The following is a 27479-nucleotide window of genomic DNA, read 5'->3' as shown; positions in this document are numbered from 1 at the left end:
GGCAGCGAATTGGAGTCCCCTCATCACCCCCCAGCACCTTCTAAAGGAAAGCGCTGTTACCATTCGGTGAAATGCATCTTGGAAATCATGTACTCAAAATGTAGAACATCCCAGGGTGCTTCTCAAGAATGTATTCAGACAGCAAGCTTTAAAAAAAAAAGGAGCTAAAGGCAAAATACGGTGGATACTGGAATCTGAAACAAAAACAGAAAATTTTCTGACGAAGGGTCATCCAGACTCGCAACGTTGGCTCTATTCTCTCTCCACAGATGCTGTCAGACCCGCTGAGATTTTCCAGCATTTTCTATTTTTGTGTTAAATTATTAGCACAGCGAGACTAAAAGCTTAGTCAAAGAAACATAGAAGATAGGAGCAGGAGGAGGCCATTTGGCCCTTCGAGCCTGCTCCGCCATTCATCACAATCATGGCTGATCATCCAACTCAATAGCCTAATCCTGCTTTTTCCCCATAACCTTTGATCCCATTCGCCCCCAAGTGCTATATCCAGCTGCCTCTTGAATACATTCAATATTTTGGGTTTTAAGGACAGACTTAAAAGGGGGAGAGAATGTTAGGGATGGAATTCCAGAGTTTAAAGCTCTCTTCCATCGATAGCCTTTGAGACAGTTTTAAAAATCCACCACCTTGACACTGCATCTGATCACCCCTCTGAATTCTAACAACGCTGACTTGGCAGCCATTTTTCTTTGAGTTTTTTAGTTCACTCTTGGGATATGTGCATCGCTGGCTAGGCCAGCCTGTATGGTGATGAGCTGCCACCTTCAACTGCTGCAGTCCTTGAGGTGTAGGTACACTCACAGTGCTGTTAGGGATAAAGTGCTAGGATTTTGACCCAGCGACAGTGAAAAAATAGCAGGATATTTCCAAGTCCGGGTGGTGAGTGAAATGGAGGGGAACTTGCAGGTGGTGTTGTTCCCAAGTGTCTGCTGTCCCTTGTCCTTGTAGGCGGTAGAGGTTGTGTGTTTGGAAGGTGCTGTCAAAGGAGCTTTGGTGAGTTCCTGCAGTGCATCTCGTAGATGCCGCACATGACTAGCAAGAAATTGATGTTTAATATGCTGGATTGGGTGCTGATTGAACTGGCTGCTTTGTGCTGGGTGATGTCAAGCTTCTTGAGTGTTGTTGGACTATAGTCATCCAAGCAAGTGGGTAGTAGTCCATCACACTCCTGACTTGAACCTTTTAGGCTTTGGGGAGTCAGGAGGTGTGTTACACACTGCAGAACAGCCAACTTCTGATTTTGTAGCCACAGTATTTTGTATGGCTGATCAAGTCCAACTTCTGGCCCATGGTAGCTCTCAGGATGTTGATAGGGGATTCAGCAATGGTAATTCCATGACATAATGGGGAGTTGGCAACAATCCTCAGTGTGATTAGAATTACGCTGGCAGCCACTTTAAGCTCGTCAGTTGGGTGCACATTTTGGCACATTTGCAAGTACTAGAAGCTACATATATTAATATACAGGACCCTGTTCTTTGCAGGCAGAAAGAACATGTACACACGTTGTGTCTGTTTCAGCGAAACAAAATGACTGACAGCCATTCACTGGTTCATTACTCGAGGCTTGACCAATCAGAGTCAAGCTGCCTGGTTTAAATGTCAAACAATGCTTTGCTGTTAACTGTCAGTCACCATGAATTGGCACATCCTGCATGGCAACACCTCTACCAATCAGAGTCCACTTGCCAACCAATCGGCATTCTCTTCTCATGTAGTCTAAATTCTTTTCTTCCCCGTGACATTGGTAATTGATCTGATGAGTGCAAGATGAAAAGCTTTGACAAAATGTCTCGCCTTTTTTTTTTCAGCAATGTTACTTGTCAGTTGTGAGCCTGAGAATGAATAATGCCCATTTCTTGCTGCATTTGCACTTGGATTGCTTCAATATCTGAGGAGTTGCGAATGGTACTTAACACTCTGAGAGGCATGATGTGGAGTTGCTGGCATTGGACTGGGTGACCTTCAAACAACCGCGCAACCTCAAACAGACCATTATACGCAGCAGACTACCCAGACTTCAGGAGAACAGTGACCACGACACCACACAACCCTGCCACAGCAACTTCTGCAAGACGTGCCGGATCATCGACACGGATGCCATCATCTTACATGAGAACACCGTCCACCAGGTACACGGTACATACTCTTGTGATTTGGTCAACATTGCCTACCTGATACACTGCAGGAAAGGATGCCCCGAGGCATGGTACATTGGCGAGACTGTGCAGATGCGATGACAACGGATGAATGGGCACCACTCGACAGTCACCAGGCAGGAGTGTTCCCTTCCTGTTGGGGAACACTTCCGCAGTCAAGGGCATTCAGCCTCCGATCTCCAAGGCAGCCTTCAAGACACACGACTACGCAGAATCGCTGAGCAGAAACTGATAGTCAAGTTCTACACACATGAGGACGGCCTCAACCGGGATCTTGGGTTCATGTCACACTATCTGTAACCCCCACAACTTGCCTGGGCTTGCAAAATCTCACTAACTGTCCTGGCTGGAGACAATACACATCTATTTAACCTGTGCTTAACGCTCTCTCCACTCACATTGTCTGCACCTGTAAAGACTTGATTACCTGTTAAGACTCGCATTCCAACCATTACCTTGTAATTGAATCTGTGTCTCTATATGCCCTGTTTGTGAACCCAATCCTTCACTCACCTGATGAAGGGGCAGCACTCCGAAAGCTCGTGCTACCAAATAAACCTGTTGGACTTTAACCTAGTGTTGTGAGTCTACTTACTCTGAGAAGCATCATGGGATTTTTTCAAATGTTAATTATAAATTTTTTATAAATAAACCCAAGTGGTGGACTATTCCTGGAGGAACAAACCGTTTTTTATTTCAGGGAAGTACGTCTGCTGGTGTAATTTTTTTTCAGTGGAGATCATGGACACATATTCCATTGTCATGACTCATGACTGCAAAAACTAGTTTGGATGACTGGTGATTACAGATATTCCAGTGTCTGATTATGCTTCTGGGTTTCAGACTTAATGATAGCAGATGTACCATCAGTTACAATGTGTAATGATAGACACTATCACGGGATAGAGTCGGAATGACTGTTTTCTATAAGGTGACCTTGTATTCCAGTCTCTTGTGATATTTAGGAGATTACTTCCTGACCAGTAACACGCAGTTTCAAATGCACGTCCATGCTACAGGGGAACAGTGTGTTCCCCTCTGACTTTCTGAAAAGACATCCTCTTTCTGTTAATGTGTAAATATTGCGTCACTTAACTCCTGTTGTGTTATTGAATCAAACAAGCAAGGAGGTTGCAGGTTCCACGCCAATCTGAGATCCTGCAATGACTTTGGCCCCCGTTATCCGTTCCACCAATTCTGCCCTCCCTCTCTAACCACTGCCTCTGGCCGGACAGTTTGCAAAGTCACTGAACTGAGCTTCCAACACTGTAATGATTTCAATCAGACCATTGAGGTTGGCCTATTGGAATATGAACTCCCTGATTGAGGAGTCAATTGATGGGTCAATCAGGGAGTCCTTTCCTTGTATTTAACTGGGAGTGTCAGTTCCTCTGGCACTCCCGAAGGTAAACTGCTGACTGATAACACTCTGTGTACTGCTGCTGGAATTGTAAATAAAGGGATTTTGGTTGCCCCTTAGTGCCCCAAGATGAATAGGTGAGGTGGATTAGCCATGATAAATGCGTGGGGTTACAGGGATAGGACGGGGGTGAGGGCCCAGGTAAGATGCCCTGTCAGAGTCGGTGCAGGCTCGATGGGCCAAATGGTCTCCTCTGCACTGTAGGGATTATATGATTCTAGCTCCAACATTGCAGTGCCTCCACAGTACTGCACTGGAGTGTCAGTCTAGATCTTATGCTCAGGCCTCTGGAATGGGGCTTGAACCCACTGATACAAGGCACAAGCCAGGAGTGTGATGGAACACTCCCCACTTGCCTGGATGGGTGCAGCTCCAACAACACTCAAGAAGCTCAACACCATCCAGGACAAAGCAGCCGGATTGATTGGCACCACATTACAAACATTCACTCCGTCCACCATCGACGTTCAGTAGCGGCAGTGTGTACTATCTACAAAATGCACTGCAGCAAGTCACCAAAGATGTGACCTTCCAGCACCTTCCAAACCCAAGACCACTTCCATCTCAAAGGACGGGCAGCAGATACATGGGAACACCACCACCTGCAAGTTCCCCTCCAAGCCACTCACCATCCTGACTTGGAAATGTATCAGCTTTTCTTTCGCAGTCACTGGGTCAAAATCCTGGAATTCCCTCCCTAACGGCATTGTGGGTCAACTCACAGCACGTGGACTGCAGCGATTCAAGAACAAAGAACAGTACAGCACAGGAAACAGGCCCTTCGGCCCTCCAAGCCTGTGCCGCTCCTTGGTCCAACTAGACCAATCGTTTGTATCTCTCCATTCCCAGGCTGCTCATGTGACTATCCAGGTAAGTCTTAAACGATGTCAGCGTGCCTGCCTCCACCACCCTACTTGGCAGCGCATTCCAGGCCCCCACCACCCTCTGTGTAAAAAACATCCCTCTAATATCTGAGTTATACTTCGCCCCTCTCACCTTGAGCCCGTGACCCCTCGTGAACGTCACTTCTGATCTGGGAAAAAGCTTCCCACCGTTCACCCTATCTATCCCCTTCATAATCTTGTACACCTCTATTAGATCTCCCCTCATTCTCCGTCTTTCCAGGGAGAACAACCCCAGTTTACCCAATCTCTCCTCATAGCTAAGACCCTCCATACCAGGCAACATCCTGGTAAACCTTCTCTGCACTCTCTCTAACGCCTCCGCGTCCTTCTGGTAGTGCGGTGACCAGAACTGGACGCAGTACTCCAAATGTGGCCTAACCAGCGTTCTATACAGCCGCATCATCAGACTCCAGCTTTTATACTCTATACCCCGTCCTATAAAGGCAAGCATACCATATGCCTTCTTCACCACCTTCTCCACCTGGGTTGCCACCTTCAAGGATTTGTGGACTTGCACACCTAGGTCCCTCTGTGTTTTTATACTCCTGATGACTCTGCCATTTATTGTATAACTCCTCCCTACATTATTTCTTCCAAAGTGCATCACTTCGCATTTATCCGGATTAAACTCCATCTGCCACCTCTCCGCCCAATTTTCCAGCCTATCTATATCCTGCTGTATTGCCTGACAATGCTCTTCGCTATCCGCAAGTCCAGCAGCTCACCACCACCTTCTCAAGGGCAACTAGGGATGGGCAATAAATGCTGGCCAGCCAGCGATGCCCATGAATGAATAAAAAAAAGTAGAGGTGAGCCAGAGCTGACACTTCAAAAGACATTTATTTTGGGCATTGAATGAACAGAAAAGGAACAAAGTTTTCTTACTTGGTTTGAACTTTGTGCATTTCCTCATGCACTGTTTGGGAACAGCTTTTCTCTGTGTCACACTTGAATAAACCAAAGAAATTTATTCTGTTTGTTATTTGGGCCTCACCCTTTACCCAGCCTCACAATGAAGGAAAGGCAGTTACTGTGGACTTTGCCCCTCTGGTGTTGTTGACTGACGTGGTGTTGTAAATTGTTTCAAAACTCCTTTTACAGCTGATTTGCTGAACTGGGATTTCCTAAATGTGTTGTTCGACATCCAAACTATGAACAGGGCTTCTGTGTTGAAGAATGGTCCCAGCCTGTGTTAAATACCTTGCAGAAATAAATTATTTAAATGAATGAAGTCTCCTATCTCTGCCATTTCTTTGCCTCCCCCATACAGACAGGCTCGGGTAAAGGGAAATGCTTTAACTTCTGAATGTTTGGTTCGACCTGAATCATGTAGAATGATACTGCACAGAAACAGGCCATTCAGTCCATCATGCCCATATTTGCTCTTATGAAAGAGTTATCCAGTCAACCCCATTCCCCTACACTTTCCCCATTACCCCCTGCAAAGCTTTCCACTTTAAAGTATTTACACAATTCTCTTTTGAAAGTTACTACATTCTGCACTCTCTCGTTTCCTTCTCTATGAATGGTATGTTTTGTCTGTATAACGCGCAAGAAACAATACTTTTCACTGTATGTAAATGCATGTGACAATAATAAATCAAATCATTGAATCTGTTTCTCAGACGGTGTATTTCAGAACTCAACGATTTGCTACGTTTTTAAAAAAAATCCTTTCATTCTTATCCCAATCACTTTTTCAGACACGTGTTCAACCTGACTGAGAAATTTTACAGTTGCACCATAGAAAGCATTCTTTCTAGATGTATCACAGCTTGGTATGGCTCCTACTCTGCCCAAGACCACAAGAAACTACAAAGGGACGTGAATGAAACCCAGTCCATCACGCAAACCAGCCTCCCATCCATTGGCTCTGTCTACACTTCCCACTGCCTCAGCAAAGCAGCCAGCATAATTAAGGACCCCACGCACCCCGGACATTCTCTCTTCCACCTTGTTCCATCGGGAAAAAGATACAAAAGTCTGAGGTCACGTACCAACTGACTCAAGAACAGCTTCTTCCCTGCTGCCACCAGACTTTTGAATGGACTTGCCTTGCATTAAGTTGATCTTTCTCTACACCCAAGCTATGACTGTAACACTACATTCTGTACTCTCTCGTTTCCTTCTCTATGAATGGTATGCCTTGTCTTTCTAGCAAGAAACAATACATTTCACTGTCTACTAATACATGCGACAATAATAAATCAAATCAGAATGTTTAACTGAATACATCCTAGAAACATGTTTTATTTCTCTCGGCACCCCCCCCCCCCCCCCCCCACCCCCACCCCTCAGCCTGAGGGGTACAGGAATCTCCAAGAAGGAAGACAAAATAATTCCATGATGCTGAGGTCAGAGTGGTTTCCAATGGTACTCCAACACGGAAACAACAAGGACAAAGAAAGAAGTGTAAGAAAAACACTTCCATGACGTGTCTATGTGTAAGAAGTTTAACAACACCAGGTTAAAGTCCAACAGGTTTATTTGATAGCAAAAGCCACACAAGCTTTCGGAGCTCCAAGCTTGGAGCTCCGAAAGCATGTATGGCTTTTGCTATCAAATAAACCTGTTGGACTTTAACCTGGTGTTGTTAAACTTCTTACTGTGTTTACCCCAGTCCAACGCCGGCATCTCCACATCATGTCTATGTGTGGCAGAGGGATGGGGATTTCCAACCACTCAGGATTGTCCCGCTGTCCCCAGGATTTAAAGATTAATTTCCAAGAGCACAGGTACAGGCAAAAATAACCCAGACAGAAACCTGGAGAGAATGATCTCAGAGTTATTCTCATCTCCTTTGAAAACTTTCACTTGTTGATTGGAAAAATCTTGGAGATGTTGAGGGAGAAAGCTTGACGTACAATGGTGAAGAATCGGATAATGAAGTCCGTTCACTTTCTGACTGACTGTGGGCAGGTGACTGCATTGCCATGATGGATGATTCGGGCAACCAATGGTCGAGGAGTGTTGGGTGGCTCAGGATGTCATGTGATGAAACATGGAATATATCCATCTGGAGTTGACAATGCTGGAAAGGAAAGGGTTAAATGGGTGGAAGAGTAACTGAAGTATGTCTGGTGTGTTAGAATGTAACCAGTGACAACTTTGTATTGGATGTAATGTGACCAATGGGAACAAGATGTAGGGGTCAGCTGACCCAGTAAACCATGGAACCAATTACAGAGGGATGTAATAGTCAGCTGACCAGCTGATTCCCTATAAGTAAGGAAATATGTAGAATGGTGGAGAGCTTGGAGTGGCCCAGGGCGAGGCCCCAGGTTTGGAGTAATGATGTTTCTTTATTAAACCCTTTCTTTGATTTATAAGTTGGAGTAAGTTTTGTTGTATTTTCATTAGCTGCATTTTGAAGAAACATGGTGAAGCTGCCTCCTCTTCATCTGGAAAGCATCAGATTAATGCCATGTGATATTCAGGTGCTTCCACCTGTGTGAATGTGATATTTTCTCATTTCCTCACTCTCTTCAAAACTTCAGTGCATCAGCCCTTTTTCCTGAGGTGACCATTCATCGTGACAAACTTCAGTATCTGCAGAATATGCAAGACGAACAACGTTGCTTCATTGACACAACAAATGTACCAAAGGAATAAGCACAAGGAATGAGACTGAGGAAAGTAGTAGAAGAATTGAACATAGAACAGTACAGCACAGAACAGGCCCTTCGGCCCACAACGTTGTGCCGAGCTTTATCTGAAACCAAGATCAAACTATCCCACTCCCTATCATCCTGGTGTGCTCCATGTGCCTATCCAATAACCGCTTAAGTGTTCCTAAAGTGTCTGACTCCACTATCACTGCAGGCAGTCCATTCCACACCCCAACCACTCTCTGCGTAAAGAACCTACCTCTGATATCCTTCCTATATCTCTCACCACGAACCCTGTAGTTATGCCCCCTTGTAATAGCTCCATCCACCCGAGGAAATAGTTTTTGAATTGGAGGGATAAAAACAGCTTTCATTCATATCACATCTTGGGATATCCCAAAGTGCTTTACAGCCAATGAAGTACTTTTGAAGAGTAGCTATTGTTGTTATGTAAGAAATACTGCTACCAATTTACACCCAGCAAGATCCCTGAAACCACAATGTTACAATAACTCGATCCTCTGCCTTTCTAATGTTGATTGAGGGACGAATGGACGAATGTTGGCACTGGATATCAGGTGATAACTCCCCTGTTCTTCAAAGAAGTGCTATAGGATATTTTAAAAAGTAGAAGGGGCCTCTGTTTCTTGTCTCATCCTCTGCATCTCCTACAGTTCAGCATTCCCTCAATACTGCACTGGGATGAAAGACTAGATTTTTGTGCTCAAGTCTCTGGAGTGGGGTTTTAATCCACAACCTTTGGAGTCTGAGGCGAGAGTGGCAACCAACTGAGCCATAGCTGATAACTGATGCCTCAAGATGGGTCAATGAGAACGGTTTTGGGAGGATTATGAAGATAGAGGTAAGGTAGGGACTTTAAGGAGAGCATTCAGCCGTAGCTGTAGCTTTTGCTACTGCAGAGGCCAGCCAGTGAAGAGTCAATAGCATAAGCTGGAATGCAGAGCTGGAGGAGGTTACAAAGGGAAAGTGAGGAGAGGTCTTGGAGGGATTTGTAAATGATAACGAAGAGTTTGTATTCAGTGCATTGATGGGGAGGTGTTGGTGAGGGTTTGATGATGGGCGAGTGAAACTTTGGGCCGATTTTAACTTGGTCCAAGTAGATGGGTATTAAATGGATACAGTGGGTGATGTAACAGAGGAATTTACAGGTGAGTATGACATTTGTTGCATTTACTGAACACACAGACACACACACACATGTACACTGACATTACAACAGTAACTACATTTCAGAAGTATTTAATGTACTGCTTTGAAATGTTAGGTGATGAAAAGAGCATGATGTATTTTCTGCCAAACACAAACACAAATCCACAGGTAGAACTGAGCTGGTTGGCCTTTGACAAACTATAGCTTTATGCCTGAGAGTCCAAATGGTTGAGTATTGAGTCAAGGGCCAGAGATGGAATGGGCACTGGCATACCAAGATCTCTTTAAATGAGCTAAGCTGTTTACTTTGTGTTGATCTAAATTGAGCTACTTCGGATTGTGTGGATGAGCTAGCGTTGAACCGTTTCAATTTGGGATGGGTGTTCTGCTGACTGAATTAGTGCCTTTAAGCTGTGGGTTATATATCACCATTGCATGAAGCTGGTTTGGGACATCCTTTTTTATGATTCATTCATGGGATGTGTCTGTCGCTGGCTGGGCCAGCATTTATTGTCCATTCCAAATTCCCATTGACAAGGTGCGGGTGAGCTGCCTATTGAATCACTGCAGTCCATGTGGTGTAGATACACTCACAATGCTGTTAGGAAAGGAGTTCCAGAATTTTGCGCCAGTGACAGTGAAGGAATGGCGACATAGTTCCAAGTCAAGATGGTAACTTATTTATTTATTATTGTCACAAGTAGGCTTATATTAACATTGCAATGAAGCTACTGTGAAAATCCCCAAGTCGTCACATTCCAGCGCCTGTTCGGGTACACTGAGGGAGAATTTATCATTGCCAATGCACCTAACCAGCACGTCTTTTGGATTGTGGGAAGAAACCTCACCCACAAGCAAACCACCCCACCCAGCCACTGCCCCAGAAGACGGACGATTTCAGGAGGCAGGTGTGTGGCTTGGGGAGGAACTTGCGGGTGGTGGTGTTCCCATGCATTTGCTATCCTTGTCCTTCTAGGTGGTTGAGAATACATGTTTGGAAGGTGCTTTCGAAGGAACCTTATTGAGTTGATTCGTCAACATTATGTTGTGTAGTTGAGCTGTGTATCGGATTGGGTTGTCCATTTAAATGAAGCTGAACATCAACGAGTTGGAATAGGATGGCTTTGGGTAATGCTGAGCTCTGTAGTTGGGTTGGGTTGTAGTGTGTAGTTGGGTTTATTAGGGTTAGGGTGGGTCTGGTGTGGTTTAACTCTGCCGATCTGTGTCGTTCAGATCCAGTACATTGGGCTTGATTGATTTCTTTATCTCAGAATCATAGAATGGTACAGCATCAGCAAAAGGTCACTCAGCCCATTGTGTCCCTGCTAGCTCTTAGGTTGGTTATCCAACTAATCTCACCACCTGCTCTTTCCCCGTAGCCCTGTAGATAATTTCCATTCAAGTATTTATCCAATTCTCTTTTGGAAGTTATTACGTCTACAGAGCTTTCAGGCAATGCATTCCAGATCGTAACAACTCACTTTATAAAACATGGTCTTCATAATGCATCTAGTTCTTTTACCAGTCACCTTAAATCCATAATTCTGGTTACCAACCCATCTGCCATTGCCAGCAGTTTCTGCTTATTGATTTTGAATATCTTATTTAATCTCCTCTTAACCTTCTCTGCTCTAAGAACATCCCCAACTTCTCCAGTCTTTTTACATAACTGAAGGCCTTCATCCCTGGCACCATCCCAGTAATTCTCTTCTGCATTCTTTCAGTCCCTGGGCATCCTTCCTAAAGTGCCCAGAATTATACACAATACTCCAGCTGAAACTGAATTGCTTTTAAAAAATGTTTAACATAAAGGTTCCTTGCTTTTGCACTCTATTCCTTCGCCAATAAGGCCAAGAATCCTTTTTGCTTGTTTTTCAACATCATTCTCACTGTCCTGTTGCTTTCAAAGGTTCAAGTACACACACCCTCAGGTCTCTATGTTCCTCCACTCCATTTAAAATAATACCTGTAGTAGCGACCTCTTTAAGGTGTGAGGTTTCGGAGGGTCATGTGACGCATTCAGCCAATCAAGCCGGAGCGTGCACATCCTAAGGCTGCGCGCGCACTCTCCCAGGCAGTCTGGAGACTTGGAGTCAAAGTAATCACAGACATCTTCAACCTCTCGTTACAACAATTTGAGGTCCCTATCTGCTTCAAGAAGACGACCACCCTTCCATTACCAAAGAAAAGCCAAGCAGTGTGCCTTAATGACTATCGTCCGGTGGCCACATCCATCATTATGAAGAGCTTCGAAAGGTTAGTCATGGTGTGAATCAATTGCAGCCTCCCAGACTGCTGGGTCCACTGCAGTTTCACCTACTGCTGCAACAGGTCCACAGCAGACGCCATTTCCCTGGCCCTGCACTCAACCCTGGAACACCTAGATAACAAGGACACCTATGTCAGACTCCTATTTATTGACTACAGCTCAGCCTTCAATACCATTATTTTTGCGAAACTCATCTCCAAACTCCATGGCCTGGAGCTTGGCTCCTCCCTCTGCAACTGGATCCTAGACTTCCTAACCCACAGCTCGTTATCAGTAAGGATAGGCAACAACACCTCCTCCACGATCATCCTCAACACCGGTGCCCCACAAGGCTGTGTTCTCAGCCCCCTACTATACTCTTCATACACCTATGACTGTGTGGCCAAATTCCCCTCCAAATTGATTTTCAAATTTGCTGACGACACCACTGTAGTGGGTCGGATCTCAAACAATGACGAGACAGAGTACAGGATTGAGATAGAGAATCTGGTGAACTGGTGTGATGACAATAACCTCTCCCTCAATGTCAACAAAACGAAGGAGATAGTCATCAACTTCAGGAAGCGTAGTGGAGAACATGCCCCTGTCTACATCAACGGGGACGAAGTAGAAATGGTTGCGAGCTTCAAGGTTTTAGGTGTCCAGATCACCAACAACCTGTCCTGGTCCCCCCATGCTGACACTATCATTAAGAAAGCCCACCAACGCCTCTACTTTCTCAGAAGACTAAGGAAATGTGGCATGTCAACTACAACTCTCTCCAACTTTTACAGCTGCACCATAGAAAGCATTCTTTCTAGTTGTATCACAGTTTGGTATGGCTCCTTCTCTGCCCAAGAGTGCAAGAAACTACAAAAGATCGCAAACCAGCCTCCCATCCATTGACTCTGTCTACACTTCCTGCTGCCTCGGCAAAGCAGCCAGCATAATTAAGGACCCTACGCACCCCGGACATTCCCACTTCCACCTTCTTCCGTCGGGAAAAAGATACAAAAGTCTGAGGTCACGTACCAACCGACTCAAGAACAGCTTTTTCTCTGCTGCTGTCAGACTTTGAATGGACCTACCTTGCAATAAGTTGATCTTTCTCTGCACCCTAGCTATGACTGTAACACTACATTCTGCACTCGCTCATTTCCTTCTCTATGAATGGTATGCTTTGTCTGTGTAGCGCGCAAGAAACAATACATGTGACAATAATAAATCAAATCAAATCAAATCTGCTCTGCCGCTCTCCGTGGCAAATGTGAAGCGTTCTGTTGATCCTTTTCACCAAATGTAATATCTTGAAAAGAGTAACACTCAGTGGAGTAACTAAAGAACTATTTATTAACAGAAGTAACTATATACAGAGAGCGAGAAAGATGCGACTGATTTGATTTGATTTATTATTGTCACATGTATTAACATACAGTGAAAAGTATTGTTTCTTGCGCGCTACACAGACAAAGCATACCGTTCATAGACAAGGAAAGGAGAGGGTGCAGAATGTAGTGTTACAGTCATAGCTAGGGTGTAGAGAAAGATCAACTTAATGCAAGGTAAGTCCATTTAAAAGTCTGACAGCAGCAGGGAAGAAGCTGTTCTTGAGTCGGTTGGTACGTGACCTCAGACTTTTGTAATTTCTTCTTCCCGACGGAAGAAGGTGGAAGAGGGAATGTCCGGGGTGCGTGGGGTCCTTACTTATGCTGGCTGCAGAAGGCGGGAAGTGTAGATGGAGTCAATGGATGGAGACCTCGTGTACAAGTCATTGGGAGCACATCTATTCAGCAGTCAGTGATTTATCACAATGCCTCTATTCAGAAAGCTTGAGCCATTCGACCCTAACTCGGAGGATTGGGTTCCATGCATTGAATACCTGCGACACTTTTTCAAAGCACACAAAATGGAGGGGGGAGGAGAAGCAGAGGGTAATTCTGTTAACAGCCTGCAGCGCCCAAACCTATAAGTTGATAAGGAGCTTGACTTCTCCGGAAGACTACAACATTCGAGGAACTTGTTGAAGTTGTGAAAGAGCACTATCACCCAAAGCCCTCAGTGACGAGGCAGAGATATAAGTTTAATTTGATGGCAAGAACACTCGGGGAGGCAACTGCAGCTTTTGTGGTGAGGTTGAGACAAACAGCCGAACAACGTGAAATTGGTTCCGACCTTAATGAGATATTGAGAGACCAGTTAGTGTGCGGGGTGAATAATACTGCTATACAGAATAAACTGTTGGCAGATCAGAAATAACCTGAAGAAGGTGTTCGAAATTGCCGTTGCTATGGAAAGTGAAGAAAAAGGCACACTGAAACTTCAAAGTGTGCAAGCTGGCAAGTTTGGAGGGAAACTGCTAATAGGATGTGGAGAGGTTACACAGAGTTTAATGAACAAAGAAGTACAGAACCAGAGAGGGTGCGTGCATTCGGGTTACAGAACAAGAACTGTGAAGGATGCTATCAGTGTGGGCGAGCCCACCCCTCAGCAGAAGTGTAGGTTTAGGGAAGTTGTGTGTTACGCCTGTGACAGAAAGGGGCAGATAAGAAGCAAGTGTAAGGCTGAATAAGACCTGCCCGGTGCTGGAGGAAAATAATCCCGGGTCCGGTGCACAGCGTAGAGAGTCATTCTGAAGAAGGATCAGATGTGTACAGGTTGAATAATATGAAGGTGGGCAAAGTGGCTCCCATCACAATCGTCCTGATGGTTGATAGCCGTCCATTCAAAAGGAGGTCGACACAGGAACCTCCGCCACAATAGCGGGAGAACAAATTTATCAACACCTATGGGAGGCGTCCAACTCCTGAGGTTAAAAACACAGCAACCAGGTTGGCAAAATACACGGGGATGCTAAGCAGATTTTGGGAACAACATCAGTACCTATAAGTTACAGACAGCAGTCTGCCCAACTGTCTTTAAAGTAGTTGAAAGCCAAATTTGATGGGATAAGATTGACTTCAGAAAATAAAGCTGGGTAGAAATTTTCAAAACTAATGAAGGGGACCTACATGACGTCCTCCGGAGATATCAGTAGGTATGATAGGAAGAACTAGACAAAATACAAGACTTGATAGCCAAATCATATGCACATCCAAAGGCTACACCAACATTTCACAGAGCAAATCCCCTGGCTGATTCACCTGAGAAGGTATTGTAAATGGTTTGAGGACTTGGACATTATAAAGCCCATGCAATTCGTAGAATGGGCAACTTCCATTGTGTCAGTGTTTAAGCCAGATAAAAGCATATAAATATGTTCAGTCTATAAATTAATGGTGAATCAGGTGGCAAAATTGAACAGCTATTCCATATCTAATATAGAGGTCCTATACATCAAGCTAGCTGGAGATCTAACTGAGTTAGACATGAATCATGCCTACCAGCAGCTGGAACTGGATGATGCATCCAGGGAGTTTGTCGCTATGAACATACATAAGGGTACCAGTACACCGATGCACAATGTAGAGCCTATTACAAGATTTACCTAAGGATGATGTGTTAATCACGGGAGCCACAAAAAAGAACAGCCGAACCAACCTAGAGGAAGTTTTAAAAAGGTTCCAGGAAGTGGGAGTACAATTGGAGAGAGAGAAATGCACCTTTAAGGCAAACAAGTTGATTTATTTGGGGTTTTGAATAAATGCCCAGTGGTTGCACACAATGGAAGATAAAGGGTGGCACAGCGGTTAGCACTGCTGCCTCATAGCGCCAGGGATCTGGGTTTGATTCCTGGCTTGGGTCACTGTCTGTGTGGAGTTTGCACGTTCTCCCTGTATCTGTGTGGTTTTCCTCCGGATGCTCCGGTTTCCTCCCACAGTCCAAAGATGTGCAGGCTAGGTGCATTGGCCATGCTAAATTCTCCCTCAGTGTACCCAAATAGGTACGGAGTGGGGCGACTAGGGGAATTTCACAGTAACTTCATTGGAGTCTGAATGTAAGTCTACTTGTGAATAATAAATTAACTTTAAACTTTAACTTTAAGTTAGGGCCAGTAAGGAAGCACCAGTTCCAAAGAATCTTTTCTAGGAATGGTAAATTATTATGGAAGGTTCATTCCAAACTTGTCAATGATATTGGCACCTCTACCTGCATTATTAAAGAGGTACAAGCGATGGTACTGGAAGACACAGCAATACGAAGCCTTCAGACAAGTGAACCAAGTTGTCCTGCCTTTTAGTCCATTTTGATCCTTCAGAAGAAACCATTCTCACTTGTGATGTGGAATTGGAGCTGTTTTGTCACATAGAATAAACGAGGGGTTAGAAAAACCACTCAGCTATGCTTCAAGGACCATAACTGATGCTTGAAAAGGCATATTCACAGATCGAGAAAAAGGGGTTGGCTGTCATCTTTGGGATAAAGAAATTCCTCCAATCTGTTTATGGATGGCATTTACTGATTCCATAATTACTGATCATAAACGCCTGCTAGGCTTATTTAGATAAGATAAAGCCATCCCTCTAATAGCATTTGCAAGGATACAGCATTAGGCCTTATTGTTGGCTGCTTACAGATATACCTTCCAACACAGACATGTATCAAATGCAGACGTTCTGAGCCATCTCCCACTACCAGAAAATACGCTGCCCCGCCAGTGCCACAGGAAATTATCCTTGCCTTGAATTTCCTCAATACACTATCATATCATCACAACAGGTCAAATACTAGTCTCAGAAGGTTCCAATGTTGTTCAGAATTAAGCATTTGGCTCTTCATGGCTAGTATTACAATAGAATGTCTGAACAACTGGAACCTTTTCAAACAAGGAAGGATGAATTGAGTTGCAAAGACAGTGTCCCTCTGTGGGGAGCGAGGGTGAGCGTCTGCACGCCTGGCAGGAAGTTATTATAGGAGGAACTACAAAGCGCCCACCCAATATGAAAATGTTGGCTCACAGTTATGTGTGGTGGGCCAGGTTAGACACGGACATAGAAAGCATGGTTAAATGGTGTGACCAATGTCAGGTACAACAAAAGTTTCTTTCAGCAGTCCGATGTACCCTTGGGAGTGGCCAGGGCGGCTGTGGGTGAGATTCCACATTGATATTGCAGGTCCATTCTTGGGCTCAATGTTCCTACTTAGAGTGGATGCACACTAACCAGAGGTGTTGGTTTTGGACAATGGGACATCATTTACCAGCGAGGAGCTCCAATATTTCATGTAATCAAATGGCACCAAATATATCTGTCCCGCAGCGTACCACCCTTTAAGGGGTGAGGTTTCAGAGGCTCATGTGACTTGTTCGACCAATCGGGCCAAAGCATGCACATCCTGGGGCTGAGTGTGGGGTCTCCCAGTCAGCCTGGAGGCTGGAGTCGAAATAATCATTAACATCTTTCTCACTCTGTAAATAGTTATTCCTGTTAATAAATAGGTCTTGATTTAATCCACGTGGTGGTCGCCACTCTTTCCAAGATATTACAATACCATTTAGTTCATTTGTCACTCTTCATTCTTCCAACCAAATGTATCACTTCACACTTCTCTGCATTAAATTTCGACAACCAAGTGTCTGCCTGTTCTCCTGTCCTATATAACTGGCTAGGGTAGCAATGTAATTGTCAAGGTGTTCTGTCGCACCCATTTTATTCTTTCATGGGATGTGAGCGTTGCTAAAAAGGGCAGTGACAGTGTTCACTGGGCAGTGTCACTGAGCTGGCAGTGTTCACTGGGCAGTGCTCACTGGGCAGGCAGTGTTCACTGGGCAGTGTTACTGGGCAGTGTTCACTGGGTAGGCAGTGCTCACTGGGAAGTGTCACTGGGCTGACAGTGTCGGCAGGCAGTGTTCACTGGACAGTGTCACTGGGCAGGCAGTGCTCACTGGCAATGTTCACTGGGCAGGCAGTGCTCACTGGCTGTGTTCACTGGGCTGGCAGTGTTCACTGGGCTGGCAGTGTCACTGGGCAGTGTTCACTGGGCTGGCAGTGTCACAGGGCAGTGTTCACTGGGCTGGCAGTGTTCACTGGGCAGTGTTCACTGGGCAGTGCTCACTGGCTGTGTTCACTGGGCTGGCAGTGTTCACTGGGCTGGCAGTGTCACTGGGCAGTGTTCACTGGGCTGGCAGTGTCACTGGGCTGCGAGTGTTCACTGGGCTGGCAGTGTTTACTGGGCTGGCAGTGTCACTGGGCAGTGTTCACTGGGCTGGCAGTGTCACTGGGCTGCGAGTGTTCACTGGGCTGGCAGTGTTTACTGGGCTGGCAGTGTCACTGGGCAGTGTTCACTGGGCTGGCAGTGTTTACTGGGCAGTGTTCACTGGGCTGGCAGTGTCACTGGGCTGGCAGTGTCACGGGGCAGTGTTCACTGGGCTGGCAGTGTCACTGGGCTGGCAGTGTCACGGGGCAGTGTTCACTGGGCTGGCAGTGTCACTGGGCTGGCAGTGTCACTGGGCTGGCAGTGTCACGGGGCAGTGTTCACTGGGCTGGCAGTGTCACTGGGCTGGCAGTGTTCACTGGGCTGGCAGTGTCACTGGGCTGGCAGTGTTCACTGGGCTGGCAGTGTCACTGGGCTGGCAGTGTTTACTGGGCTGGCAGTGTTCACTGGGCTGGCAGTGTCACTGGGCTGGCAGTGTCACTGGGCTGGCAGTGTTTACTGGGCTGGCAGTGTCACGGGGCAGTGTTCACTGGGCTGGCAGTGTTCACTGGGCTGGCAGTGTTCACTGGGCTGGCAGTGTCACGGGGCAGTGTTCACTGGGCTGGCAGTGTCACTGGGCTGGCAGTGTTTACTGGGCTGGCAGTGTCACTGGGCTGGCAGTGTTCACTGGGCTGGCAGTGTCACTGGGCTGGCAGTGTTTACTGGGCTGGCAGTGTCACGGGGCAGTGTTCACTGGGCTGGCAGTGTCACTGGGCTGGCAGTGTCACTGGGCTGGCAGTGTCACGGGGCAGTGTTCACTGGGCTGGCAGTGTCACTGGGCTGGCAGTGTCACGGGGCAGTGTTCACTGGGCTGGCAGTGTCACTGGGCTGGCAGTGTCACGGGGCAGTGTTCACTGGGCTGGCAGTGTCACTGGGCTGGCAGTGTCACGGGGCAGTGTTCACTGGGCTGGCAGTGTTCATTGGGTTGCCAGTGTTAGCTGCAGTACCGGCGCTGGGCTGCAGGGCGGCGCGGGTGAGCAGGGGCGGAGGCCCCGCCTCCTCTAGGGTCGCTCCCATGATGCCTGGTAGCGGGATAGCGCTGGATTCAAGATGGCGGAGGAGCAGCTCTCAGACAGCGAGAAGGTGAGAGAGACCCGGGAGCGCGGGGAGCCGGAGCCGGAGCCGGAAGCGCGGGGACTGGGGAGCCGCTGCAAGGCGCCTGCGGGCAGTATGTTCAGACCGGGGGCACGGCCCGGAGTGGCAGGGCCATTCCGCCCGGGACCGGGGCCCCCGCCTTAAAGCCCAGAATCTGACAGTCCTGTCGAGGGGAGGGGGACTGGCTCAACACCTCCCTCTCCCGCCCCCCCCCCCCCCCCCGCACACAGTGCCAGCCCCGTGGGAGGGGACACTCTTCCTCCTCATTCCCCCCCACGCTCCCCCATCACCCCCAAAGCTTCTCCTCTTTCCCCCACCCCCATGCTCCTCTCCCCCCCCCCCCCTCAATTCCTCTGCCACCCCCACATCATTTTGTTGACACTAAAGAATGGAAGGGTGGCACAGTGGTTGGCACTGCTACCTCACCGTGCCAGGGACCCGGGTTCGATTCCCGGCCAGGGTCACTGTGTGGAGTTTGTACGTTCTCCCCGTGTCTGCGTGGGTTTCCTCCGGGTGCTCCGGTTTCCTCCCACAGTCTGAAAGACGTGCTGGTTAGGTGCATTGGCCATGCTAAATTGCCCCTTGGTGTACCCAAAGAGGTGCCGTAGTGTGGTGACTGGAGAATTTTTACAGTAACTTCATTCCAGTGTTAATGTAAGCCTTCTTGTGACTAATAAATAAAGATGTTTTAGCAGTCCAACATTTGAATGTGTTGATATGAAAGTTATATATTGTATCTACCAAATTCCTAATCTTTGCATGTTCAGCAAGTGGAGTTGAAATAGCATTTGGTGGTGGTGGGCGTGGAAATATTAGTTTCATTTTGGATCACACTTGTCATCTGCTGTCAGGTTTACTTGGCAAGGGTGGGCCTCACCCTGGTTGAAGCGATTATGTTCTTATTAAATTGATCTTCAGAAAAGGTGTAATTTTGAATTTTGTGCGAGTGTAGACTTTTCTTAGTTAACTTTTTCCTTGTATGAAAACTGTAATTAACCAGTTGTGACTCAGCCTCTGCGTCTCTGAAATGTTTTGCAAAGATGTCTGCAAGTTTGACATTGTTCTTGTTTGAAACTTGCCAGAGTGCTGCAGCTAAGCATGCATCACTATATGGTTTAGCATGCCTGTATATGCATTGCTCACTGCCCTGGAGACTGGCCCTTGTTGGTATCGGTAGCACTTGTTTGTGTTAATGCTGTGTCAATTTCTAGTGAATTTTGATTGTAGGGTCATTTAAAGTGATTCCAAATTGACTTTTAAGTTTCTGTGATTCTAGTGAAGAGTTGGAATTCCCAAACTGCTTTTACAGTGAGCTGTGTTCGTTCTTGTCTCTCGATCACTGCTTCAACCACTTGAGGTTAGAGCTTGTCATGCCACCCTCCAGGTGTATTTCCAATGTCACAACCAAATCATTCCACTCAATCTCATGTATTCCACATTATCCTATTTGCCTGTGAACTATTTTTATCTTGGTTTCAAGCTTAGATTTGTAGATACCAAGTTTGACTGCTTTTTTATTTTGAAGCCTTCACTATAGAATGCTCCCCGAACGCATACATATAGAACCCCTACAGTACAGAAGGAGGCCATTCGGCCCATCAAGTCTGTACCAACCATAATCCCACGCAGGCCCTATTTCTGTAACCCCACGTATTTACCCTGACGCTTGGGGCAATTTAGCATGGCTAATCAACCTAACCCACACATCTTTGGACTGCGGGGGGGAAACCGGAGCACCCAGAGGAAACCCACGCAGACATGGAAAGAAAATGCAAACTCCACACGGACAGAATCCCAAGGCCGGAATTGAACCTGGGTCCCTGGCGCTGAGGCAGCAGTGCTAACCACTGTACCACCCTTCTAAATTGTGGTTCAGACAATTGTGCCACCATGTTGACTGAATACCACTGTGCCCCTGAATAATTGTGAAGTTCCTTGCACTAAAAGTATGATTTAAATGCAACTTATTTTATAAAAGATAGCATGTAATAGGTGCAGATTTGTTTTGTAGATTTACTCTTAATACCCCCCAACCTCTCAACTTTGTTTAATTTTCTGATAATGGGATACAGTTCCACAGGTTATAGTTGCCCTGGCTGAATATAGTGAATTGTTATTAAACAAAATCTGACTCAGAACCTCACTGGGCGGTGGCTTTCCAATTTTTGGGGGGGTTTTCAAATTCTTCTGGTATACTATTTAGTTACTTCCTTGTATTGTAACATTGAACCATGATACTGAAAACTGCAAACAGTGGGAGTGCTGGGGGTGGGTGGGGAATGAAGGAGTGGAGAGGACAGATCCGGTTACTTCTGTTCTTGAGAGTGAGCAGCAGAAGCTTTCAAAATTCACTTTGGTTCCTTCAGTTTTCAAAGTGCAGATTAAAGCTCCCAGTTCAAAGCCCGTGTGTGTCAGTTTACTTAAATATCAACTTCAAAATACCAAGATAACTGGGTTCAACAATGCACTTTGAGGAAACTGCTGAACAATAAATTATTTGCAATTATAGTAGAAGCTATGTGAGATGCTTCACATCATCATTGGACGTTACTGTCATTTAGAGGAAGTGGTTTTAATTGAAAAATACCCAGATCATAGAATCCCTACAGTGCAGAAGGAGACCATTCAGCCATCAAATCTGCACTGACAACAATCCCACCCAGGCCCTATCCTGTAACCCCACATTATTACCCTGTTAATTCCCCTAACCCCTACATCTTGAGACACTAAGGGACAATTTAGCCCATCCGCCTGACTTGCACATCTTTGGACTGAGAGGGGAAACCGGAGCACCCGGAGGAAACCCATGCAGACATGAGGAGAATGTGCAAACTCCACACAGTCACCCAAGGCTGAAATTGAACCCAGGTCCCTGGCGCTGTGAGGCAGCAGTGCTAACCACTGTGCTACCGTACTGCCTTTACTGAAACACCTTAAATATAACTGAGAAGTTGTGTATAAACGATCTCTTCTCGCCAATGCTGTCTGCTGCATCTTTAAAGCAATTGAAAGGTTTAATTGTTGTTGGTTGTGATCCATGAAGAACATCATCACCTCTATCTGTTAGCTGCCTTGAGTATTGTACATTCACAGCACAAGCAGTTTTTACTGCAGCATAAATACAATTTGTTTAAACTTTTTTTGCACACTTTTTACCATCCACATTTTTTGAAAAGTTGGGTACATTTAACTACTGTATTTAACAGTCCTTTATGATATGATTAGCAAATGCAGGTGAAAATATATAAATAACATTCTTTATATTTTTAGACAGGAACCCTAGGTTTTTTGCTCAAGACTCAGTTTGGGACCAATATGCTTTGTTTGAAGTAGACAAAATATGAAATTCCAAGCACTTGCTAAATGAAGAAAGCCACAAGATTCCATGGGTATTGAAAACACAAGAATAAACTTTACAATTAACAATGTATATCTTGCTTTCTAATATTCGGGGTTAATATGAGGTATATGAATTAACAGGCAAACTGGGATCAAACACACCACACTGCACAATAAATGACAGAAGCGATCAAAATAAATTCCATGGATTTCTCAACAACTCAAACGGATGTCAGTAAACGGAGTGAATCAATCTCTTTGAAAAACTCTCTCCTATCAGGGATTCCAGTCTTCACCTTCAAAGCTCTGACCAAGAGTTTAAAAAGTTAAAAATATTTGAGCATCTGAGAGATCATAGAAACCCTACAGTGCAGAAGGAGGCCATTCGGCCCATCGAGTCTGCACCGACCACAATCCCACCCAGGCCCTACCCCCACATATTTACCCCGCTAAGCCCTCTAACCTACGCATCTCAGGATTTTAAGGGGCAATTTTTAACCTGGCCAATCAACCTAACCCGCACATCTTTGGACTGTGGGAGGAAACCGGAGCACCCGGAGAAAACCCACGCAGACACGAGGAGAATGTGCAAACTCCACACAGACAGTGACCCGAGCCGGGAATCGAACCCGGGACCCTGGAGCTGTGAAGCAGCAGTGCTAACCATTACGCTACCGTGCCGCCCTTGTCAGATCCAAAGTAATTGGTGAAAGATAATGGAAGCTTGAATTTTTATTTTCTAGAAACGGATTCAATTCCGGCCTTGGGTGACTTGTCTGTGAGGAGTTTGCACATTCTCCCCCTGTCTGCTTGGGTTTGCTCCGGGTGCTCCAGTTTCCTCCCACAGTCCAAAGCTGTGCAGGTTAGGTGGTTTGGCCATGCTAAATTCTCCCTTTAGTGAGATTGGAGTGTGAATGTAAGCCGACTTGTGACACTAATAAATCAACTTTAACAATAGATAAAAGCAAATTACTGCGGATGCTGGAATCTGAAACCAAAAGAGAAAACGCTGGAAAATCTCAGCAGGTCTGGCAGCATCTGTAAGGAGAGAAAAGAGCTGACGTTTCGAGTCCAGAGACCCTTTGTCAAAGCTCTTTAACCCTTAACTTTAACTTTAACCCTTTGTGCTGGTTAGGTGCATTGACCCAAACAGGCACCGTAGTATGGCGACTAGGGGAATTTCACAGCAACTTCATTGCAGTGTTAATGCAAGCCTTACTTGTGACTAATAAATAAACTTTACTTTTACTTTACTTGTTGAAAGTATTAACTTGCTGCTCACTTCAGTCCTACAGTCACCTGCCTTAGTAGCAGTTGTTCATGCATGAGCTTCCAACAGGAATGGTCGACAAGCAATTCAACCACAAGGGTATCATGGTCTGTCACTGGTCATCTTGTTGCTCGGTGGACGTCTGTGTGATTTGTATAAACCGTGACCAACCGGAGATTGAGCCCAGTACCTTCTTAGCCCATATGACTCGAGGTACTCACTGAGCAATGTCTGGTGTCAGCCTTGGTTCAGTGGGTAGCACGTTCTGAGGGAGGAGGTTGTGTGTTCAAGCCTCACGCTAGAGACGTGAGCGTAAAACTACTGAAGCAATTCTGCACTCTTAAAGGTACCAACTTTAAGATGAAAAATTTAAGCTGAGGACCCGTGTGCCTCCTCAGGCCGAGGTGAAAGATTTGAGAGCGTGTGAGTTCTCTCTGATGTCCTGGCCAATGTTATCAACATTATTGAAAGCAGATTATCACCTTTATGACATTGCTGTTTGTGGGATCTTGCTGTGTGCAAATTGCTGCTGCGTTTCCTGCATTACAGTATTGATGATACTTCATAAGTGAAGGTTTAATACTGAGGGAGGCAAGAGAGGAAATTGCTGGGGCCTTTGTGTCCTCACTGGCTACAGGGGAGGCCCCAGAGGATTGGAGAATAGCCAATGTTGTGCCTTTGTTTAAGAAGGTTAGCAAGAATAATCCAGATAATTACAGGCCGGTGAGCCTTACATCAGTGGTAGGGAAATTGTTGGAGAGGATGCTTCGAGACAGGATTTACTCCCACTTGGATTGATAAGGGTAGGGCAGTGGATGTTGTCTACGTGGACTTCAGTAAGGCCTTTGACAAGTCCCTCATGACAGACTGGTGCAGAAGGTGAAGTCGCATAGGATCAGAGGTGAGCTGGCAAGGTGGATACAGAACTGGCTTGGTCATAGAAAACAGTGGATAGCAGTGGCAGGGTGCGTTTCTGAATGGAGGGCTGTGACAAGTGGCGTTCCTCAAGGATCAGTGCTGGGACCTTTGCTTTTTGTAATATATATATATATAAATGATTTGGAAGAAAATATAACTGGTTTGATTAGTAAGTTTGCGGACGACACAAAGTTTGGTGGATTTGCGGATAGTGATGAGGACCATCAGAGGATACAGCAGGATATAAATCAGTTGGAGACTTGGGCAGAGAGATGACAGATGGAGTTTAATCTGGACAAATGTGAGGTAATGCATTTTGGAAGGTCTAATACAGATGGGAAATATACAGTAAATGGCAGAACCCTTACAAGTATTGATAGGCAGAGGGATCTGAGTGTACAGGTACACAGGTCACTGAAATAGGCAATGCAGGTGGAGAAGGTAGTCAAGAAGGCATACGGCATGCTTGCCTTCATCGGCCGGGGCATTGAGTTTGAAAATTGGCAAGTCATGTTGCAGCTTTTTAGAACCTTAGTTCGGCCGCACTTAGAATCTAGTGTTCAATTCTGGTCGCCACACTACCAGAAGGATGTGGAGGCTTTGGAGAGGGTACAGAAAAGATTTACCAGGATGTTGCCTGTTTTGGAGGGCATTAGCTATGAGGAGAGATTGGAGAAGCTTGGTTTGTTCTCAGTGGAATGACGGAGGTTGAGGGGTGACCTGATAGAAGTCTACAAGATTATGAGGGGCATGGACTGAGTAGATAGTCAGAAGCTTTTTCCCAGGGTGGAAGAGTCAATTACTAGTGGGCACAGGTTTGAGGTGCGAGGGAGAAGGCCAAAGGAGATGTACGAGGCAAGTTTTTTACACAGAAGGTGGTGGGTGCCTGGAACTCGCTGCTGGGGGAGGTAGTGGAAGCAGATACGATAGTGACTTTTAAGGGGCGTCGTGACAAATACATGAATAGGATGGGAATAGAGGGATATGGTCCCCGGAAGGGTAGGGGGTTTTAGTTCAGTCGGGCAGCATGGTCGGTGCAGGCTTGGAGGGCAGAAGGGCCTGTTCCTGTGCTGTAATTTTCTTTGTTTTTGGGATGAGGTGGTGAAAGGCACTATCTAAATGCAAGTCTTATTTCTGTGAGGGAGTTGACCCTTTTCCCTCTAATGTTTATCTGAAAATGATGGTTTGTTGATGTGCTGCCTTCACATGATGCATTTCATGTCTAGGAAACTAAATGTAAGTTGCGAGAATATCCTGAGAACTCTGGTTGCTTTCACGGGAATCTTGTCCACTGGTAATCTCCGATGTGTTTTTGATTTTAGCTGCTAACAATTTGGAGTAGAATTTTAAAAAAAATCTTGGCTGCAGAATTGCTTGTTACATCTCAAGATGGGAGAGAAATATTTTTTAAAAGCAGGATAGTTTGAGACAGGCAAGTTGTGAATTTGTTTTTACACATCTCAATTGTTGATTCTTCCTTTAGGTTTTCCCTGGTATCATATTTGACACTTCAGTAGGTAAATGCAGGGTGATATTGATAGTGGCCACCTCACTACAGTCAGGAGGCAAACAAGCTGCTAACGGTACTGGAGTTACAAAGAGAACAAAGCAAATACAGCACAGGAACAGGCCCTTCGGCCCACCAGGCCTGCACTGACGTGGTTTCCATCCCTCTGTTCACCTCCTGTTCATGTGTCTATCAAGATAGGCCTGTTTCCATCACTTCCACTGACAGTGCCTTCCAGTAAGAAGTCTCACAACACCAGGTTAAAGTCCGACAGGTTTATTTGGTAGCACAAGCCACTAGCTTTTGGAGCGCTGCTTCTTGAAGGAGCAGCGCTCTGAAAGCTAGTGGCTTGTGCTACCAAATAAACCTGTTGGACTTTAACCTGGTGTTGTGAGACTTCTTACTGTGTTTACCCCAGTCCAACGCCGGCATCTCCACATCAGTGCCTTCCAGCCAGCCACCCACCACCCTCTGTGAGAAAATCTTTCTCCGCACGTCTCCCCTAAACTTACCACCTCTCACGTTAAACCTGGGCCCTCCGGTAGTCGACCCTTCCACCCTGTGAAAAGGTTTTTGTCTATCGACCTCATCTATGTCCCTCATAATTTTATAGACTTCTGTCAGGTTGCCCTTCAGCCTCTGTCTTTCCCATGAAAACAATCTGACTTTATCCAACCTTTCCTCGTACCTAAAGCCCTCCAGACCAGGCAACACCCGAGTAAATCTTCTTTGCACCCTCTCCCAAAGCATCCATGTCCTTCTGGTATTGTGGCAAACAGAACTGCCCGCAATATTCCAAATGCGACCTAACTAAAGTTTTATGCAGCTGTAACATAACGTGCCAACTTTTATACTCGATGCTCGGTCAGTGAAGGCAAGCATGCTGTGTGCCTTCTTGACCACCTTATTCACCTGTGTTGCCATTTTAAAGGATCCGTGGACCTGTGTGCCCAGATCCCTCTGTATGTCAATGCTCTCTAAGGGTTCAACTTTATTTTCAGCTAAGGAAATGGCAATGTGTTTTCCTGCAGTGTAATTAAATCCCAAGTCATCCGATTCAATTGGGGATTCTGGTGGGTCACAATACGTGCTGCCAGTGAAAAACTGAAATCTATTCAGAAGTGTCTCAAGGTGATCCAGGTTCAGGTGATCATTTGATTGTTCTATGTTTTTGTGGTGCTTATACCAATAACTGGCATTTATGTCATGCACTCACAGCATCAACGTCACAAAGTGTTCTATAGCTAGTGATGCTTTTAAAGTGTAGTCACTTTTGCAATACAGGGAACGCGGTTGTAGATTTACACAACAGGAAATTAATCATAGAATCCCTACAGTGCAGAGAGAGGCCATTCAGCCCATTAAGTCTGAACCATTTCTCTGAAATAGCATCCTACCCAGGCCGTCCCCTCCACCCTATCCCCATAACCACATGCATTTACTATGCCAATCCTTCTAACCTACACATTTTTGAACTGTGGGAGGAAACCTGCACACCCAGAGGAAACTCATGTAGACACATGGAAAACATGCAAACTCCCCACAGTCACTTCCCCAAGCCTGAACCAAACCCGGGTCCCTGGCGCGGAGAGGCAACAGTGCTAACTACTGTGCCACCGTGCTGCCTGGCTAGTGATGTTAGTTGACAGATAAATGTGAGCACCTAGACATTGAGGAGAATTCTTCTGCTCTG

At 45.8% G+C, this 27479-nt stretch overlaps 1 protein-coding gene across 4 annotated transcripts in view; it reads left to right on the top strand.

The window, feature by feature from the left end:
* capza1b (capping actin protein of muscle Z-line subunit alpha 1b) overlaps nt 1-27479 on the top strand; it is an 87284-nt gene that overhangs the window by 14721 nt on the left and 45084 nt on the right. For 2 of the 4 annotated variants that reach the window (XM_078242029.1, XM_078242028.1), the window contains exon 1: nt 18609-18740. The exons of the other annotated variants lie outside the window; for them this stretch is intronic. In XM_078242029.1, coding sequence (XP_078098155.1) covers nt 18708-18740 — 33 coding nt within the window. In that variant the 5' untranslated portion in view covers nt 18609-18707. Of the gene's footprint in view, nt 1-18608; nt 18741-27479 lie in introns of those variants that run through there. 4 annotated transcript variants of the gene reach the window in all.

This window comes from Mustelus asterias, chromosome 25 (assembly GCF_964213995.1).
Source record: "Mustelus asterias chromosome 25, sMusAst1.hap1.1, whole genome shotgun sequence".
Lineage (NCBI taxonomy): Eukaryota > Metazoa > Chordata > Chondrichthyes > Carcharhiniformes > Triakidae > Mustelus > Mustelus asterias.
The sequence above is the reverse complement of the archived record's forward strand: the minus strand, read 5'-3'. Positions and strand labels throughout refer to the sequence as shown.